The sequence below is a fragment of the Engystomops pustulosus genome, chromosome 3 (genome assembly GCF_040894005.1).
Source record: "Engystomops pustulosus chromosome 3, aEngPut4.maternal, whole genome shotgun sequence".
NCBI classification, from domain to species: domain Eukaryota; kingdom Metazoa; phylum Chordata; class Amphibia; order Anura; family Leptodactylidae; genus Engystomops; species Engystomops pustulosus.
This window is the reverse complement of record NC_092413.1, coordinates 158,347,581-158,366,950: the sequence shown is the minus strand read 5'-3', so window position 1 is coordinate 158,366,950 and position 19,370 is coordinate 158,347,581. Positions and strand designations below refer to the sequence as shown.

Genomic DNA, 19,370 nt, shown 5'->3' with positions numbered 1-19,370 from the left:
GCCGTGCGTTCCCGGCAGCTTGCGTTGCGAGTGTGATGCGAATTCATCGCATCACACTCGCTAGTGTGGAAGGGGCCTTAATCCTTCAGGCAGATAACTTTGGTACGCTGTGCGATTCTGCAGTTAAAAAGTCGCAAACTGCGAAAAAAGGTGAAGAGCTGTGAATGCAGCCTGACCTCATCCCCATGCAACATGGTGACTATGAATGTCCTAATAGGGAGGGGCGTTAAAATGAGTACAGAGAAGCGGCCGCACAGTGCGGCTCTCGTGTGAACGGAGCCATGAATAGATCATGTGACACATAAGATGGCTCCACACCAGCAGACAGGCCCGCAGCGCTCACATTCCGCTCTAGTAACGCGATCCTGTTCTGTGGGAAGTGACGTGAAGCACGCCCCCGAAGCTGATTGGCTGCGGCCTTGTCAGGTTACCCGGGTCAGCACGCCGGCCAGGTAGGTGTATAACGAGTGTCACTGCCGTGCTGGTAGCGGAGGACAAGGTAGTGACGTCCGGGGCACAGTGTACATAGCGGGGGGACCCGGGACATCGGGCGGCAGTGTACGGGGCTCTCATCCAGGGAGCAGGTGCCTCCCCTGTAATGTGCTCAGGACCCGCAGCAGGCGCTACCTGTGTGTGTGTGTGTGTATTACAGGACCCGCAGCAGGCACTACAGTGTGTGTATTACAGGACCCGCAGCAGGCGCTACAGTGTGTGTATTACAGGACCCGCAGCAGGCGCTACCTGTGTGTGTATTACAGGACCCGCAGCAGGCGTTACAGTGTGTGTATAATTACAGGACCCGCAGCAGGCGCTACAGTGTGTGTATAATTACAGGACCCGCAGCAGGCGCTACAGTGTGTGTATTACAGGACCCGCAGCAGGCGCTACCTGTGTGTGTATTACAGGACCCGCAGCAGGCGCTACCTGTGTGTGTATTACAGGACCCGCAGCAGGCGCTACCTGTGTGTGTATTACAGGACCCGCAGCAGGCGCTACCTGTGTGTGTATTACAGGACCCGCAGCAGGCGCTACCTGTGTGTGTATTACAGGACCCGCAGCAGGCACGGATGGCTGCGGGCACGCTGGGAGTTGTAGTCGCGGTATCACGTTTCTTCCCTTCTTCATTTTTATGGTTTCTTCTTGGTAAATGACTATTACCCGTGTCACCGCTTCCCCCTCCCCTCAGTTGTTCTCCATAGTTTTCTTGTGGTTTGCTTTGCCCGTAGTGAGCAGCTTCTTGTGTGTTGTATTGCATTCCTTGAGATGTGTAGGAACGTCCCGGATCAGTGACTCGGATAACCCCAGATGCAGGTTTTCTCTTAACACCGAGGTGTATGGGAGGTAGTGTCATTATGATCACTATCACTCTGATTATAACATGTCTATGAATATCCCAAATAATGGTGTTTACCACGATCACATACCAAGTTATATCTGCACATTTCTGAGAAATGGTCATACTTAGAGATGAGCGAACTCCATGTTTGCATTCAGCCTTCGGACCCGTGGCCAATACTAATATCATAGCCACGGGCAATAGCCTCGGCCACCAGTCCAGTAATGTGACAATCGTCAGGTCTAAATACACTAGTTATCCCTTCTCCACAGGATAACTGGCTGATTGTAGAGGTCTGACCACTGGGTCTCCCCCCTAATCACAAGGACAGGACTAACGTGCAGTACCCGGCCTGTATAAGTGTCCTGACGTTATTTAGGGTCTTGGGCTCCATTCGCACAAACATATTCATCTGCTCGCTATCCATTTTGTGCAACATTGGACCCATTAATGTGTTGGACGCTGTAGAGTGCACGTTCTATTCCTGCCCGTGGTTTCAGGCCTTACCATAGAAGTCTGTGAGAACATTAAGGGGGTTGGTCACTTTACCTTGTGTTTTTGTAGTAAGTGTGGGGGGCGGTATATTAGGTAATTTACCAATATACATGTATAAATAGTTCTACACTACTTTCTTGTTATGTAAAGTGAAGCCTCCTGTCTTTTACCTCATTAGCCAGGCAGATGGAGGTTCATGTGATCTTGTGATCATGTGAGCTGGCAGGACGATTGTCCTCCTTCTGCAGCCATTTATGTAGACTTAGACTGCACTCGTACAAGAAGATCATTTGTGGGCGAATGACCTAAGTGAGCTTGAATACCCCAGGGGCGGCACGGTGGCGGAGTGAGTAGCACTTCTGCCTTGCAGCGCTGGGGTACTGGGTTCGAATCCCACTCAGGTCAACATCTGCAAAGAGTTTGTATGTTCTCTCCGTGTTTGCGTGGGTTTCCTCCGGGTACTCCGGTTTCCTCCCACACTCCAAAACATACTGTTAGGCTGTTTAGATTGTGAGCCCCATGGGGACAGGGACCAATTTGACATGCTTGTGCAGCGCTCCGTAATCTGTGTGCGCTATATAAATAAAGAATTATTATTATTATTATTCCCAAACTATGGGCTTTAATATCAGAACCTCTTCTTTTCTGCTGTACTACTGGCTACTCTGGGCAGTTCTCGGAGCCCCTCTGAGATGCAGATTCACAGGCTGCTACAGTGTGCAAGGAGCACCTTCCCCTCCTACTGTGTGCTGAAACATTCTCCGCTGCAGTGAGATTACATCAGGCAGGGGAGAAAATGCTGAGGGAGCAGAGGGAAGGGTCAGGCAGTATAACAGTCTTTGAATCTGCAGCATGGTGTCCCAGTAGTATTTCAGGCTCCAGCTTCATTTTAAAAGTTGATTTTAAAGGAGGCCATGGAAAACACCATAGTCAATGATATTTTTCAGTTGTTATCTTAATATTTTTCTTCGAAGTTTGAAAAAATCCAATGAATGTGACACATGACAAATGCCATTGTATTTCCAATAAAGTAAACTTATTAAATTGTAATTCTTGAGGGCGAAATTCAATGTTTGACTCCAGTTGTTGGTCAGCTGCTCAGATACGCCCAGATTGTGTGCAGAGCCTAGTAATGTAAGCCCCAGATGTATTGGAATGTCACCAGTGACTGACACAGTTTGTGACCTTTATTCTCAAGGACAGAGGCTCCCTGTGCCTAGTAAACAGGATCATGTTTTAGAGCCCCTTGAATTCTTCGCTAACAGCCTGTTGAATGATTTTTGGATGGCTGTTTATCAGTGGAAAAGTAATGAGTTAATATTTGTTGTTGTTATTACTTTACTAAAAGTCCTTCAAATGCTAAAGTTACCTGAATGTTAGTAAATGCCAGCCCTTCCCCAGTACATGGAGTATGTTCCTATCGGTGTATGCGGACAATTTCCAGGATTTCTAGTGGTAAATACTTCTTGTTTGCTTTGTGCAGAAGACATGGAAGATAAGGGCGTCTCTCCTTTGAAGCACTTTGTGCAGGCGAAGAAGGCCATCGCCTCCATCTTCGATCAGCTAGTAGAATACATCGGTGATGGCGTAACATTCGTAGAAGGTAACATTTTTATTACGTTATCTGCTTTTGGCGGTGATTGAAAGAAAACATTTGCATTGTTAATTTGGCTTGATCCTTCTTTTTATGATATTTCTACATTTGATGATTGCATAATAAATGTTTGTTGTGCATGAATATCGCCTGCCATACGGAAAATAGTCCAAGGGTAAAAGTACGGTGACGGCTAGCAACTACAAACTTTCGTACACATCCATAGAGAAGACTGGTGCTCCAGGCAATAGGTCTACTTCATTAAAAACTGGCCTTGCTATATATAGCCATCAATCAGGCTGATTTTGCAATGTACAGGCGGACCCTACTTAAGGACACCTGATTTACAGATGACCCATAGTTACAGAGGGACCCCTCTGCCCCCTGTGACCTTTGGTGAAGCTTTCTGAATGCTTTACTATGGTCCCAGATTGCAATGATCAGCTGTAAGGTGTCTGTAATTGCGTTTTATTGATAATCCTTGGTCCCTTTACATCAAAAACATTTTTAAACTCCAATTGTCACTAGGGCAAAAAAAAAAATTGGAACTACAATTATAAAATATACAGTTTTGACTTGCATACAAATTCAACTTAAGAACAAACCTACGGACCCTATCTTGTACGTAACCCGGGGACTGCCTGTACTTTATAAAATATAAGTTGATCTGCTTAAAGGAAACCTACCAGTTAGAATGGTAGGGGTAAGCTGTAAGTACCGAGCACCAGCTCAGGGTGAGCTGGTGCCGGTACTTACTTTCGTTACTTTTTAAACTTTAGAGCAGAAGGGGCTTCGGCGCTCCGCTATTTCCTATGTAGTCTTTTGAAAAAATGGGGAATTATTATAACAATTGGTAATATGTCACACATCTGAAAACATATGAATGCAAAAAATGAAGAAAAGAGATGTGCATTTATGACACATATAATTTTATTGAAGAAGAGCATAAAAACACACTTAGAAAACCCCAAAGGGGGGTATACACCACAAAAGCTCCCCAGTATAACAATTAATATCGGGTAATCAAGGTAAGCAGTATTATACAAAGTACATGTACAGATAAACGTGGACCATAAATATGTAAACAATTCAATAATATCCAGCAGAACGTAATGTCCAGCAAGTATATCCGGTCCAATGCGAAGGAAATACAATGGATTAAAGTGCAAGTAACTACATTACCTAAATAAAGAAGTCAGATCTGGGGAAGCAAAGACGCCCCACGCGTATCGCCCGGCTCGCGGGCTTCGTCAGGGGATACTGGTGTTTGTAAAGTGGCGTGCTTAAATACACCGGCCGCGTCACCGCAGCCCAGCTCTGCCCAATCACCTCTGCTCCATGATGACGTGATATCCGGTCGCGTGGACCGGAAGTCACATGGACCGGCAGTCTAGAGATGCGTTTCACCTGGCCGGAAGTGCATGAAGAAAATAAGGAGCTTGCGTTCCAATGCATCCAGGGACAACCGGACGCTAAATAGACTGATAATGGAAACTGTAAAGGTAAGTTATAAAGTGCATAACAACAAAAAATGCTCCAAGGAGTAAATAAAAAGACCCCTTTGGTGAATAGTGAGTGATGAAATAAAGGTGTGGACAAATATATGTAAACAAAGAAAACCGGGACGCATCAATATATTACATAAGCGAACTTGCAAAGAAGTTTGTGAATAGGCTGCTGGAACGCAGCACATAAGGAAATACCTTATAATTTGTCCTCAATCTATCCCTGTCCTAATATCACAGTGACGACGATAATATCACAAAAATAGTGCTGCAAAAAATTACACATAGTTATTGCACATGGATTGTCCTCAATATAAGTCTGTCGTAATAGAAAAGTGACGGCGGTACTTTCACAAGCAATAATGCTCTACAAACTTTATAAATGATGTGCCGCGGCACAGCAGATAGATTTCAAAATAACAACAAAAAATATAAATAATAAAAATATGAGCATCGACGATGTTGTGCACACAGTACAGCCTAGTATATACAAATTCATATGATCATGTACCCATGAACCTAAAAATAGTAGTGCTCAGTGATCAAAAAGTGCAAACATGCAAAAATACATAAAGTGCAAACCACTGTTAAGGCGTATATGCAATAAAAGGATACATGGGGAAAGTCGCAAGTACGAACATATACGAACATATATACTGTAATAGTGTTGATTAGATTCATAACTAAACGGCGGCGAATTTCCCTTATAATATTACCAATTAGTAAATAGCACATGTCTAAGAGGCGCGATCCAAGAATAGGAGTCTGTAAGCACGTGACAAAGTATGTAATAAAAACAGCAAGGGTAAAGCCTATATAGGCATCGGCGACATTCATGATATAGTCCCAATCCATATATTCAAAAAAGTGCATATTCACATATCCATATATCCAACAGGCTACGAATGATGTATTGAGTATAAAAAAAGAGTATCTACTTGTTAGGAGATTCAATAAAGAAACTCCTCAAGGGAAATTACATGAGTAACGTCGCAGCCGCAATACAAGTAAGTATATTCCATAAATCTTAACACAGGTTAGTTGTAAGAAAAGACCGGATTCTCAGTCACCTAGAAAGTGGATACATTGATCCTCACAGAAGAAAGTTTGTATGAGCAAACATATAAAAGAACATATCAAGAAGATGTTAACTCTCTCAAAAGAAGTGCATAAAGAATATACAATGTGAAAAATGGTCGTATAAAGGTTAAGAAATTAGGGCTATCTGATAATTATTTAGCAATCTGAGGCAGGGAGCTAAGGTGAAGGCAGGGTGAAATTGGAGGCTGGGCTGCAGCTAAGCGGCCGGAACGCACACAGAAAACAATACAAAAATGTTAAATATGCAAGTTTAGACAAACAATAATATAGTCAATAAGAGATCACATTTAAATAATATAGGTGAACCCAAACCAGCACTACCGAAAGGGCAGACACCAATACGATGTTCATAAAACATAAAAGACATATCCAAGGCTTGTTTCTATAAGAAATGAAATAAATGGAAACTGCAGATATGTGTAGACATGATATAATATTTTCAGACTCAGAGGTCATCCGACAGGTACGCAGTCCGCATGGAGAAGGGTATAGAGGAGCAGATCATCGTTCAAAACAGGCGGGCTATAGTGAAGTATTCTCTTCCGGCCACATTTCATATACAAATCGAAGGTAGTAGTAATGCTTCCAACAAAATAAGGCAATCTACGACTCAAGAGACAAAGAAAAAAATTGTGAAAATACAAATATAAACAATAGTCGTGAAATACAAACAATAGGGGACCCAATAAAAACACACAGTCGGGGGACCGGAAGTGAAGAAAATGTGTAAAAAAATATTAATCTATGCAAAGAAATATTATCTGTGGTACCTAAAGAGTTTGTGAGAGTGGGGTGTACAGAGTGAACTTATGAAGAAGTAATATATTAACTAAAGAAAAACAATACAAGTATGAAGCATGTATATTGGTCTGGAAAGCTAAGTTTTATAGTGGCCCGTGAAGAGCAATTCCTCATTTAGTCCCTTAGGGGAAACGGTATCCAATACGTATATCCACCTGGATTCACTGCGTAACAGCCTAGGGATGATGTCGCCCCCTCTGTTGTTCAATGCCACCTTCTCCAGTCCAACAATCCGCAAGCCTCGTGGACACCCCCCATGGTGCTGTAAAAAATGAAGGGCGACCGAGGTTAATTTTTTACCTTTCTGTTGGTCAGATTGTGCCAAGCGAATTGTGGATAAATGCTGTTGGCACCTTTTACGGAGCTCTTGTGACGTCTGCCCTACATACAGCTTCTGGCAGGGACAAATCAGGACGTAGATGACTCCTCTGGTTTTGCAATTAATGTAACTCCTGATTTTATACTTTCTATCACTCACTGTGTCTTCAAAGAAAGTAGTTCGGAGGACAAGAGGACAAATAGAACAATCCCCACAGGGGAAAGAACCAAGGAGGCGTGTACCACGTCCAAGGGGGGCCAATGGACGTTGAAAGTGGCTGTTCGTCAGCGTATCCTTAAGGTTCCTCGAGCGTCTGGCAGTGATATGTGGTTTTTCAGTAAGAAATGGGGCCAGTCTGCTATCACTTTTTAGAATGTCCCAGTTCTTCCCCAGAATTCTGTATATCTCCGTCCACTGATTATTATAGGTTGTAATCAACCTAGGTCTAGAGTCCGAAAGTCGGGATTTGGTTTGGAGCAGTTGCTGACGTTCACTATTTTTGGCCCGAAGGAAACCCTTGGAGATCACTCTATGGGGATAGCCTCTGTTTTTAAACCGAGAAGTAAGCTCAAGTGCATGTTGTTTAAAGTCTTTCTCATTGCTGCAGTTGCGTTTAACACGAAAGAATTGCCCCGTGGGAATGCCTTTTTTGAGATAAGATGGGTGGAAACTAGAAAAATGTAATAAGCTATTGGAAGCCGTCGACTTACGATAAAGAGAAGTGGTAAGTTTAGGATGGTCATAGGTGATTTTGATATCCAAAAAGTCCACTGAAACCTCCGAGATGTGTGCCGTCAGTTTGATGTTCCAGGGGTTTGTGTTAAGTTGACAAATGAACTTGTTACAATCCTCAGAGTTGCCTGTCCATAAGAAGAAAATATCATCAATAAAGCGGTACCACCCCGCCACCCAGATCTTAAAGGCTTCGAGGTGGTAAACCACATTCTCCTCCCACCACCCCATAAACAAATTCGCGTACGATGGGGCACACTTAGCCCCCATCGCCGTACCCGACACTTGTTTGTAGAAGACACGATCAAATAGAAAATAATTCTGATGTAGAATTAAATACAGTAGATCCAACAGAAAAGAATCGTGCCTCCTATCCATTGACCATTGTTTGTCAAGGAAGTAGGCAATGGCTTCAATGCCTACCTGGTGTCCAATGATAGTGTACAGGGCTTCCACGTCAAGGGTGACCAACAGAACGGGTGTGGAGGTTTCAAAACTTTCAATCCTCTGGATAAGATGTGTGGTGTCTCGAACATAAGATGGTAAATCGGCAACTAGGGGTTGAAGGAAAAAATCGAGGTAAGTGCATAACTTTTCGTTCAAACCCCCAATTCCTGATACAATTGGACGCCCCGGGGGCCTCGTGAGGGATTTGTGTACCTTTGGCAACATGTAAAAAGTCGGCACAATGGGCTTGTTTGTCGTCAAAAAGTATACCTCACTTTTATTCAAAATACCGACTCGAAGTGCTGCTTCCAATAGACGATCAGTCTTTTCTTTAAAGATGTGAGTAGGATCTGAGGGTAAGGTGACATAAAAGCGGGGATTATTCAATTGGCGTCTGGCCTCCTCCAGATATAACTCTAGGGGCCAGATGACAATATTTCCCCCTTTATCTGCTTCCTTCACAAGGAAGGACTTTTGTTGTTTCAAATTATTGAGGGCCATACGCTCTGGTTTGGATAGATTTTCACATTTGTTGTTGTCTAATTTCAAGGCTCTAATATCCCGTAGAGTAGTCTCATAGAAAATTTGTAAGGTAGGAAACAACCTAAAACTGGGCGTGTTATGAGAGGGAGCACGAAGGGAGAATTTTCTCCTACCTTGTTCCCCCGGGGTCTCTTCTAGTAAATCCAAGAGGTCTCTCAGGACCTGTCTGTCTTCAATCGGGAAAGAATCCAAAAGAGATGGCTGGTGGTACAGCAGTTTAAATGCTAACTGCCTGCAAAATAAATATAGGTCCTTCGTCAAAGTGAATTTATCTAAGCGGTTCATAGGGGAGAACGAGAGACCCCTTTTAAGCACAGATAGCTCCATATCACTCAGACTGTAAGTAGACAAGTTAATAACTTGGAGATCACAATCATTACCTTCATTCATCGTCCTCTTGCTTCTAGTTGGTTTGTCTCTTTTATAGGTAGGGGACCAATCACGATGCCTTGCCCCACGTTTCTTGGTATTGTGTTGCATGGGGGCTGAGTCATCCTGAGAATAATCAGATTCACTCACTTCTGAAGATTGAGAGTCACCTAACTGAGAGTCCGGGGCCGGTTTACTCTGTGAGGTTCTTGGATGGAATCGTCGGTTGTTACCTCGATGGGTCCAATGATAGGCTCTATTCTTTTCGTAGTCCCGTTTGTCCCGTAGCAATTTGTGTTGTTTATTCTGAATAATACTCTTTTCATATTTATCAATAATGTCTTGTAATCTCTTACGAAACGGCTCCACTAAAGTGGCCGCGTCGAACTCCGGCAGACGGGATTCCAATTTTCTTATTTCTTCTCGTTGTTGATTGAGTAGCTCCCTATCATGGTCAAGTAACATATTAACCAGAATTAAGGAGCACTGAGCAAGACCCTTTTCCCAATTGGTCTTATCATTCACGTCAACCTCCCAGGAGGGAAAGATCTGTACCCTCAGACCTCGGGGAAATATTTTGAGCTTTAGATACTCTTCCAACATGCGGATGTTCCACCATAATCTCGTAATGGCCTTATGCAGATTAATCAAATCATTCGAGATTTTCGTAAAATCTGAATTAGTTATGGATTCAGCCTTCTCATGGAAAATATCCAGAAAATGACTGTTCCAAGCAGTCTCTCTTGTTTGTAGGTCCATGGCGTCCGACCACACAATAGGGCGGTTGGGTTCTAAAAAATTCCAAACAATGGTAAAAGTGATCAAAATAAATAATATAGCCCCGAAAAAACAGGCAAAAAGCCAAGTTTAAAAATACATAATAGTCTTTTGAAAAAATGGGGAATTATTATAACAATTGGTAATATGTCACACATCTGAAAACATATGAATGCAAAAAATGAAGAAAAGAGATGTGCATTTATGACACATATAATTTTATTGAAGAAGAGCATAAAAACACACTTAAAAAACCCCAAAGGGGGGTATACACCACAAAAGCTCCCCAGTATAACAATTAATATCGGGTAATCAAGGTAAGCAGTATTATACAAAGTACATGTACAGATAAACGTGGACCATAAATATGTAAACAATTCAATAATATCCAGCAGAACGTAATGTCCAGCAAGTATATCCGGTCCAATGCGAAGGAAATACAATGGATTAAAGTGCAAGTAACTACATTACCTAAATAAAGAAGTCAGATCTGGGGAAGCAAAGACGCCCCACGCGTATCGCCCGGCTCGCGGGCTTCGTCAGGGGATACTGGTGTTTGTAAAGTGGCGTGCTTAAATACACCGGCCGCGTCACCGCAGCCCAGCTCTGCCCAATCACCTCTGCTCCATGATGACGTGATATCCGGTCGCGTGGACCGGAAGTCACATGGACCGGCAGTCTAGAGATGCGTTTCACCTGGCCGGAAGTGCATGAAGAAAATAAGGAGCTTGCGTTCCAATGCATCCAGGGACAACCGGACGCTAAATAGACTGATAATGGAAACTGTAAAGGTAAGTTATAAAGTGCATAACAACAAAAAATGCTCCAAGGAGTAAATAAAAAGACCCCTTTGGTGAATAGTGAGTGATGAAATAAAGGTGTGGACAAATATATGTAAACAAAGAAAACCGGGACGCATCAATATATTACATAAGCGAACTTGCAAAGAAGTTTGTGAATAGGCTGCTGGAACGCAGCACATAAGGAAATACCTTATAATTTGTCCTCAATCTATCCCTGTCCTAATATCACAGTGACGACGATAATATCACAAAAATAGTGCTGCAAAAAATTACACATAGTTATTGCACATGGATTGTCCTCAATATAAGTCTGTCGTAATAGAAAAGTGACGGCGGTACTTTCACAAGCAATAATGCTCTACAAACTTTATAAATGATGTGCCGCGGCACAGCAGATAGATTTCAAAATAACAACAAAAAATATAAATAATAAAAATATGAGCATCGACGATGTTGTGCACACAGTACAGCCTAGTATATACAAATTCATATGATCATGTACCCATGAACCTAAAAATAGTAGTGCTCAGTGATCAAAAAGTGCAAACATGCAAAAATTCCTAATTCGATCGTGCGCACGCAGCGCCGAAGCGTCTTCTGCTCTAAAGTTTAAAAAGTGTTGATACCGCGGTTTATAACACTAACGAAAGTAAGTACCGGCACCAGCTCACCCTGAGCTGGTGCTCGGTACTTACAGCTTACCCCTACCATTCTAAGTGGTAGGTTTCCTTTAAGGCTTAAGCACAAAGAGAAGTCAATTCAAGACCACTTTCTATTTCTCTGTGGTACACACTAATAAACTTTGTATTGCCGCTTATTAGAAAACTGTTTTTTATTCATAGAGGTATGGAAAGAGTAGGGGGAGGAGATCACTAGTGAGAGAGGAGACACTCTGGGATTCATAGACCTAGTGGAGATAATCCGCCCTGGAAAATTTCTAAAGACTACCATGGGCTTGGGCTGTATGAGTATTATAGCGCCTTCAAGTCTGTATTCACTCACTACATATGGTTCTAGGATCAATCTTCTTGTGGAATGGAATATGCATCCCTACTGCCTGATTTTAATTAGAACTTTTGGAGGACCTTCAAAGGTCCTGAAATGGCTCTTGTCTACATGTGTATTGAGGGCATAAACATATGTATGAGGATTTCATGGGTGAAGGCCACATATAATATACATTATATTATAATCGACTACCAGCAGTCTCCAACTTAAGGACGCCCGACTTACAGATGATCCCTAGTTGCAGACTTCTCTGGCCACTGACGGTAAAAAATTAATCCGAAAGATCCGTACTGGCAACGAGGTAAAAATTCCAAAGTTTATTTAATCCATGAATAAGTTAAAAAGTATACAAAAAGACCTCACTAAAAATGCATATGGTGTTTTTAGTGACAGCTTTTTGTATATACTATGGAATTTTTACCTCGTTGCCATTGTGGATCTTTCGGATTTACCTTTTTCTTCATGTTTACCTTGGACCCAGATCAAGTGCTATTTCTCCCGTTCATTGTCCAGCACAGCACCACAGAAGGAGACATGCAAACACACAGGTGACCAACAGCACCTCTTTTTTTTCTTTTTCATTACATTTCTCTGCCCTCTGTCACCTCTGATGAAGCTCTCTGGATGCTGGAAATTTACCTTACTTTAGTCCAAGACTGCAGTGATTAACTGATGTCTGCAATGAAACTTAATTGTTAATCCTTGTTTCCATGTCAGCCCAGAATTTTTAAAATCTAAATGTCATAAGGACTAAAAAATAATTTGTCTGGAGTTACACTTTTTATAGTATACCTGCTCCAACTTGCATACCAATGCAACTTGAGAAGAAACTTATAGAACCTATCCTGTACGTAACCCTGGTCGTCTGTACCGGGTAGTGTCTATTTCACCCAATGTGCTTCACATCAACTCACATCACTTCTTCCTCCTGATACTAGTTATAGGGTGTGATGGACTAGTCCTTCCTCTACTGTCTGTGTGTAGTGTCTTGGATCAACTTGTCTCCACCGACCAGACAACTGAGAGCTGGAAGAAAAAATATGTAACTATCCATATTTTGCCTCCCACCACAGAAACCTATCGTAATCCAGAATTAAGAAACATAACTTCTGAGGATGACTTAAAAGAGATTCAGAGCTATAAAAGAAAATTAGCTGGAATCGGTGAAGTTCTGTCTCGGAGACACATGAAGGTGGCATTCTTTGGCAGGTATTTCTATAATACTTAATTTTTTTTATGAATAAACTTCAGTCAATGAAGACTGTTTACTAAGCATCTTCTATCTAATGTTGGCCAGAGATGGCCTAATACTGAATTTCCCCTCTCCTAACAGTGTGACACGCTTGTATTGTTTGCCCCTCCATACTATGAAATCAGTTTCTTTTTGGTTATTCCTTATTTTAGAACAAGCAGTGGGAAGAGCACAGTGATAAACTCCATGCTGTGGGACAAGGTCTTGCCCAGTGGCATAGGACATACCACTAACTGCTTCCTAAGCGTGGAGGGGACAGATGGAGACCCATTCTTGATGACAGAAGGATCTGAGGAGAAGAAGAGCGTGAAGGTGATTATTTGCAATAATCTGAGCACCATGCAGGATGCAGTCACACCTTGTATTTGCATTAGGTTTTGAAACCCAATTTACCAACCATAGGGAGGAGACTTGACTAATTACCATAGGGAGGAGACTTGACTAATTACCATAGGGAGGAGACTTGACTAATTACCATAGGGAGGAGACTTGACTAATTACCATAGGGAGGAGACTTGACTAATTACCATAGGGAGGAGACTTGACTAATTACCATAGGGAGGAGACTTGACTAATTACCATAGGGAGGAGACTTGACTAATTACCATAGGGAGGAGACTTGACTAATTGCATTTTGTGTAAACCTAATGTTGATGAAAGTGTTACACTTCAATTAGGTAAATCTCCTCTCCACAGCTGTTGAATTTTTATATTTTCATTATTAAACAGTTATACTTCTACATTTCAACCTCCAGTTAAGGGGTATTTAATGTTGGCCTTTTATGCAGAGATAAGAATACTAGTGTTTGTTACAAGAGGTGGACAGGATCACAGAAACTTAAAAATTGCCAATGCATTTGATCAGTTCACTGCAAACTAGACTCTAGTGAAATCCTAAAATGGGCTTCATGTAGTAGTTCTTATACATGGAGGTAAAAATGATTTCTCTGTGCAGACGGTGAATCAGCTGGCTCATGCCCTTCATATGGATAAAGATCTGGAAGCCGGGTGTCTTGTACATGTTTTTTGGCCCAAAACAAAATGTGCACTTCTTAGAGATGACTTGGTTCTTGTAGACAGGTAAGACTGAATAGAAACGTGATACCACATTCCTTCATTTCATGACGTTTGCTCTCTTAACTTCAGGAGTCATTCTACTCCCCCCCCCCCCCCCCTCCCTTACAAGATTAGGTAAATTTCGGTAAGTGATGCCCTTTAAAGTGCCTGTACACATTGGAAATGGGTAATGTAGAGCATCAAAAAATCCCTGAAAGATTGTTCATTATTATGCTGGTGTAATTATTAGTTGCCAGTTGGAACCACTGTTGTATCCTGTATACATTCTAATATGTATGGCTGCATATGTTAGTACATATACTTCTATCTAATATGTATGGATGCAATTGGAGGGATAATTGTCATTGACTCTGTCACTGAATGTGAGGTAATAAGTGAATATGTGCATGCAGAAATATGCTTGAATTTGCATAGTAAAACCTTTTTATTGCTGGTGTCTCCAAGTTTTTGTAATCCTTGTATAGCCAATACTCCTCAGTTAGAAGAGACAGGGCTTCACCTTTCCAGGAAAAAGTAAACTTACTTGGGTTAATGTGTAACCCTTCTATCAGCAATAAACTGCTCTATATTATTGTGTTTGTACAATTTTATGTGTCTGTAAAATAGCTGCTATTCATCCATCTTAAATCCGCTAAGTGGCCTCTATTACAGCGTATGTTATCACGTGATCACACTGACATTTTGTGACATTCTCATACTATGAGACGTGATGCATGAGTCCACCCATTTATGTGGCTTTCTTTTGCAGCCCAGGGACAGATGTGACTACGGAGCTAGACAGCTGGATTGACAAGTTTTGCCTTGATGCTGATGTTTTTGTTCTGGTGGCCAATTCAGAATCTACACTTATGAACACGGTAACAAAATTACAGATGCCTAATCTTTTTTTTCTTTAGATATATAACAAAACGGAACTAGATTTCTGAGCACTTCCCTGTGACACCATCTGCACTGGTTTACATTTGACTTGACACTGTGCTAAAATCACCACTTGTTCCATCTAAAGTTTTCTTAGAGGTATTGTTCAGAATCTGAAAACATGGGTCTTTCTTCCACAAATAGTGCCACAGCTTAGGTGTTGAATTGAACCAAAGGATCTTTCACTTAAAAGAAATCTACTACCCAAAATGAGCACCGTTACTATGGTAATTTTATATTTATTATACATGGCCTCCTCCTTCCTTCTGAAATCAATGTTTAACATTATGCTAAAGAGCTGTAAAGGCTATAGGAATGTTACCAGAGTTCCTCTATGCTGTAGATTCACAGGCTGTAATGCTGTGCTGGAGGTATGGGGGAGTGTTCCTGCACAGTGTAATGGTCTGTGACCTTCTGGCTCATTAGCATAATCGTAAAGTGCATTATAAAAGGAAGGAGGCCATGGATAATACATATAAGAAGGTTACCACAGTCACATTGCCTTGATCTATGAGCCAGTGTCCTTGGTTTATCATGCTGGATTTTAATGGCAGATGTATTGGAGCACAGATGCAATTTTGGACTGGATGAATGGAGAGAGGAAGGGGTTATTTTGCAGGACATTTTGTATCACAAAGAACCCTTTTCGGTTAGTTTGGTTAGTTAGATCTAATTTGTTTTGTTTCTAACCACAAAGTATTAAAGGGGTTTTCTGGATTATCAATAATGAAGCCCTATCCATGGGATGCTTAGTGGTCCAACATTCAGCAATAGAAACAATCAGCTGTTTGTGGCACCACAACTATAGAATGGAGAACAGCTTCTAGCTCAATCGCAAGAGGCAATCGAAATATTGCATAAAACGGGCCGGAAGACATTCTGCTGAAAGCACATGCAAACAGCCAGTAGGTTGGGGTGCTGTGTTTTAGTTGCCACGTATCTGATATTAATGACCTATCCTGTACATGGGATTTAAGTCTCCAATACCAGAAATTTGATTGGAAACACTTCCTCGCAAATCGACAAGAGTTTTACTGGGGGCACCTGGTACAGCCATCAACCCTCCCCATTTATTTCATTTCCATCTCCTTATTAAACAAAACCTGATGTTCTAGATAGAGTTTAACACATTTTTTTAATTGTTTTTACATTATAGGAAAAACACTTCTTTCATAAAGTCAATGAGAGACTTTCCAAGCCAAATATTTTTATCTTGAATAACCGATGGGATGCATCTGCATCTGAACCAGAATACATGGAGGATGTAAGTCTATTAAGTGATTTTCATGTCTGTATTTGTCATATATGAATGTATTGCTAGTGATTGCTTCTGATAATGATGTGTAGTTAGTATTACTATACAGGTTACTCTGTGTACAGATGTGCAGCTTCTTTTGTGTGACTGCACTTGTGCCTCTACTAACATTGTGTTCTGTTATCCATATGTGCAGGTGCGTAACCAACACACTGAGCGCTGTCAGTCTTTCTTGGTGGATGAACTAAAAGTGATTGATCATTCAGAGGCACAAAATCGTATTTTTTTTGTTTCTGCCAAAGAAGTTCTGAATGCCCGGATGCACAAGGCTCAGGGAATGCCTGAGGCTGGTAGGTGGAGAAGTAATGGATGACAGCATGTCTATTTATTTTGTTATTTTTTTTACTACAGGTCTTACTGGCCGGTCTTTTCTACTGTTGGTCAGTTGTAACCAAATTCTAAATAACCCCTTAGGGCCAGGACACAGATGGATAAAAGAAAAGTCATGTGTAATTGGCCTCTTCTAGCTCCCGGATAACATGTTGCAGCAGTACTTCCGATCTTCAGCACCTGTGTCCTACTATAGGGGTTGCATGACCCCTTGGTAAATCCGTGGTTTACTTGGACCACAGGACGTCACTTCTTCTGAAGTCCCAAATGATTGAGTGCAGGAGCTGCATAATCTTATAGGAAACTTGTCACCTCTGACCAGCTAAAAAGAGAACACTGTAAAGTCTTCTCAATGCTTCTAAACCATTAATATGCGGTGCTGCTATAGGATAAAAACGGCTTTTATTCTTCTTCTTGATTGCATAAATGAAAGGCCAACGAGACAGAAAAGCTTTCAAATCCAGTCAGGCTCCCCCACCTCCTCACAGCTGCTCTGGCTAGTACACACACCCCTCTGCACTGCCCCCAGTTGTACATCACTACACTCCAGGATAAAAACTTTGCACATACGTAGTCTGCCTGTTAGTTCGCCACCAGCGTGCAGAGCCCCCCCCCCCCCCCCTCAAGTAGAAGCCGAACGGGGCTTTTCAGCACAGAAATTGTGCTGGAAAACTCGGCTCATACTCTAGTATATAGGCTACTTTTCCTCCAACTTACTTTGTATTCATACTTATTGGGTTTACCAGTCGTGAAAACAGAATTCACAATGCGATGCTATTAAACCGCATCCCAGAATGGAGATTAAGATTTCTTTCTCTCACATCAGATGTAGAACTGAACTGACTTATAATTGTTTTTTTTCCCTTTTTTTCCCTTAGGTGGGGCACTTGCTGAAGGATTTCAAACCAGATTCTTGGAGTTCCAGAGATTTGAAAAACTCTTTGAGGTACAGATTTGTTCTTTGGCATAAGCTTTCACTATCATTAGTAATGGCCACCGCAGGCTTAACCTGAAGTTGCTGGGCCCTATTGCAAAATTGGTAGAAGGCCCCCCCCCCCAACTATAATTGGGATAGGGAAAAACAAAGCAAGACGACGCCCTCGTAAAAAATGACCGTAAAAATATCCCTGCCCGGCAGTCGACCATGTGTGCTTGGCCGAGACGCGCTCGGTTAGCTTTGAGAGTACCAGTGGGTTGAGACAGGAACTACGCCAGGTAACAGTGGGAAATGTTAGGAGGGTCCACACTGAAGCTTGTTTGGGTAATGTTTAGTTTATTTGAATTTCGTAGGATCTCTGCTGGATCTCCCACTATCCCCTGGTGCAGTTCCAGTCCCAACCCATTGGTACCCAACTATGAGTTGTCACTTATAGTAATGGTCTTTAACAGGGAAGAGACACAACTTCTGGGCTCACTAAGGGTCTTGCCCCTGTTGCCTGCTGATCCAGTTACAGGGGGCATTTTACGACTCCTGCCTCTGCTGTTTAATTAAATCATTGCGCTCTCCATGATGTAACAATCCTGGATAATCTTTTTACAAAACTCTGTTTTGTGCAGTTCCTTTGTTATTTCAGGTAGAAATGTGTAAGTAGTTATCAAATTGGGAGGAAGATGTTGTTGAATTATTAAATGGGGTGAGCTAAGTCCTCTATAATAGGTTATTAGTGGTTGTAGACCTTGGTTGAGCATTCTATGTAGTACTTAGTTTAGTCCGGATGTGGAGGTGCATTAATATATGTGAAATACTTCAGTTTGCTTCAGACTACATATCATAGAGCAAAGAAGTCAGCATTATTATAAGCAGAGTAGTTTCCTTTGCTTTAGGACACAATGCCTGTATTCCTAATAACCTGTGTATTTCTCCTCTGCAGTACTTACTAACCATTCTCCTGCCCTAGTCCTTCCTCTCTGTCCATTCCTTTCTAATCTAGCTCTAGCAGTGTGTGCTAACATGTTGGCTTGTTCGTCATTGCTGACCCCTAGATTCACTTCTTTGGGGGACAATTGATCGTTTTCTTTTCCTTTTCTGCTTTCTTAATCCTTTTTATTTTATTTTGTGTAAACATTCAGTGTTCAAGTATGACGTAATTATCCGGTTTCTAGATAAAGTAGACAGATTTGTTATCGCTCTGATAAAGGATGTGTGGTTGTGTGTAGTACTGATGGGCACAACTAACGTGCATTGGCCGCCATCAGATATCTCCATACCAGTGGCTTTCCATATATAGGCCCTTGTGCCGCTGATATCTTTCAGCTGATTTCATCTTTAATGTGCGAGCTATATATGTCAAGAAAGTGGTGCAGAACTATTAATAGATGTTTATTGGTAAATTGCCTAATATCCTGCCCCCTCCTATACGTGCACACCCATTATAAAAAACAATAAGTTTTCTTCATGGATGGTGCACTCCGAAAAGTATTAGCAAATAATTGCACCAATTCTTGCTCTGTTTTACATAGGACCAATAATAAGTAATGTAAGTGGAAACCAGCACGTATCAAGTTTCTGTAGTGTCAGCCAACACTCATTACCTGCAAAGAGGACCTTATGTAATGAAACCAAACACTTCCATAAGATTAAATAAGTTATACAGTATAGGGATTACAACTATCATGTTCCCAGCCAACAAGATTCCTCTAAGTACAAA

The 19,370-nt window shown here is 41.7% G+C and overlaps 1 protein-coding gene across 3 annotated transcripts in view; it reads left to right on the top strand.

Annotated features, from left to right (window-relative positions):
• Positions 1 to 295: 295 nt before the first annotated feature.
• The window catches only part of MFN1 (mitofusin 1), a 30,097-nt gene continuing 11,022 nt past the window's right edge, over positions 296 to 19,370 (top strand). Inside the window, exons 1-9 of one of the 3 annotated variants that reach the window (XM_072142757.1) lie at positions 296 to 452; positions 3,315 to 3,434; positions 12,904 to 13,039; positions 13,235 to 13,394; positions 14,038 to 14,162; positions 14,908 to 15,016; positions 16,234 to 16,341; positions 16,529 to 16,682; positions 17,601 to 17,668. In XM_072142757.1, coding sequence (XP_071998858.1) covers positions 3,320 to 3,434; positions 12,904 to 13,039; positions 13,235 to 13,394; positions 14,038 to 14,162; positions 14,908 to 15,016; positions 16,234 to 16,341; positions 16,529 to 16,682; positions 17,601 to 17,668 — 975 coding nt within the window. In that variant the 5' untranslated portion in view covers positions 296 to 452; positions 3,315 to 3,319. The other 2 variants (XM_072142758.1, XM_072142756.1) reach the window with 2 other exon arrangements.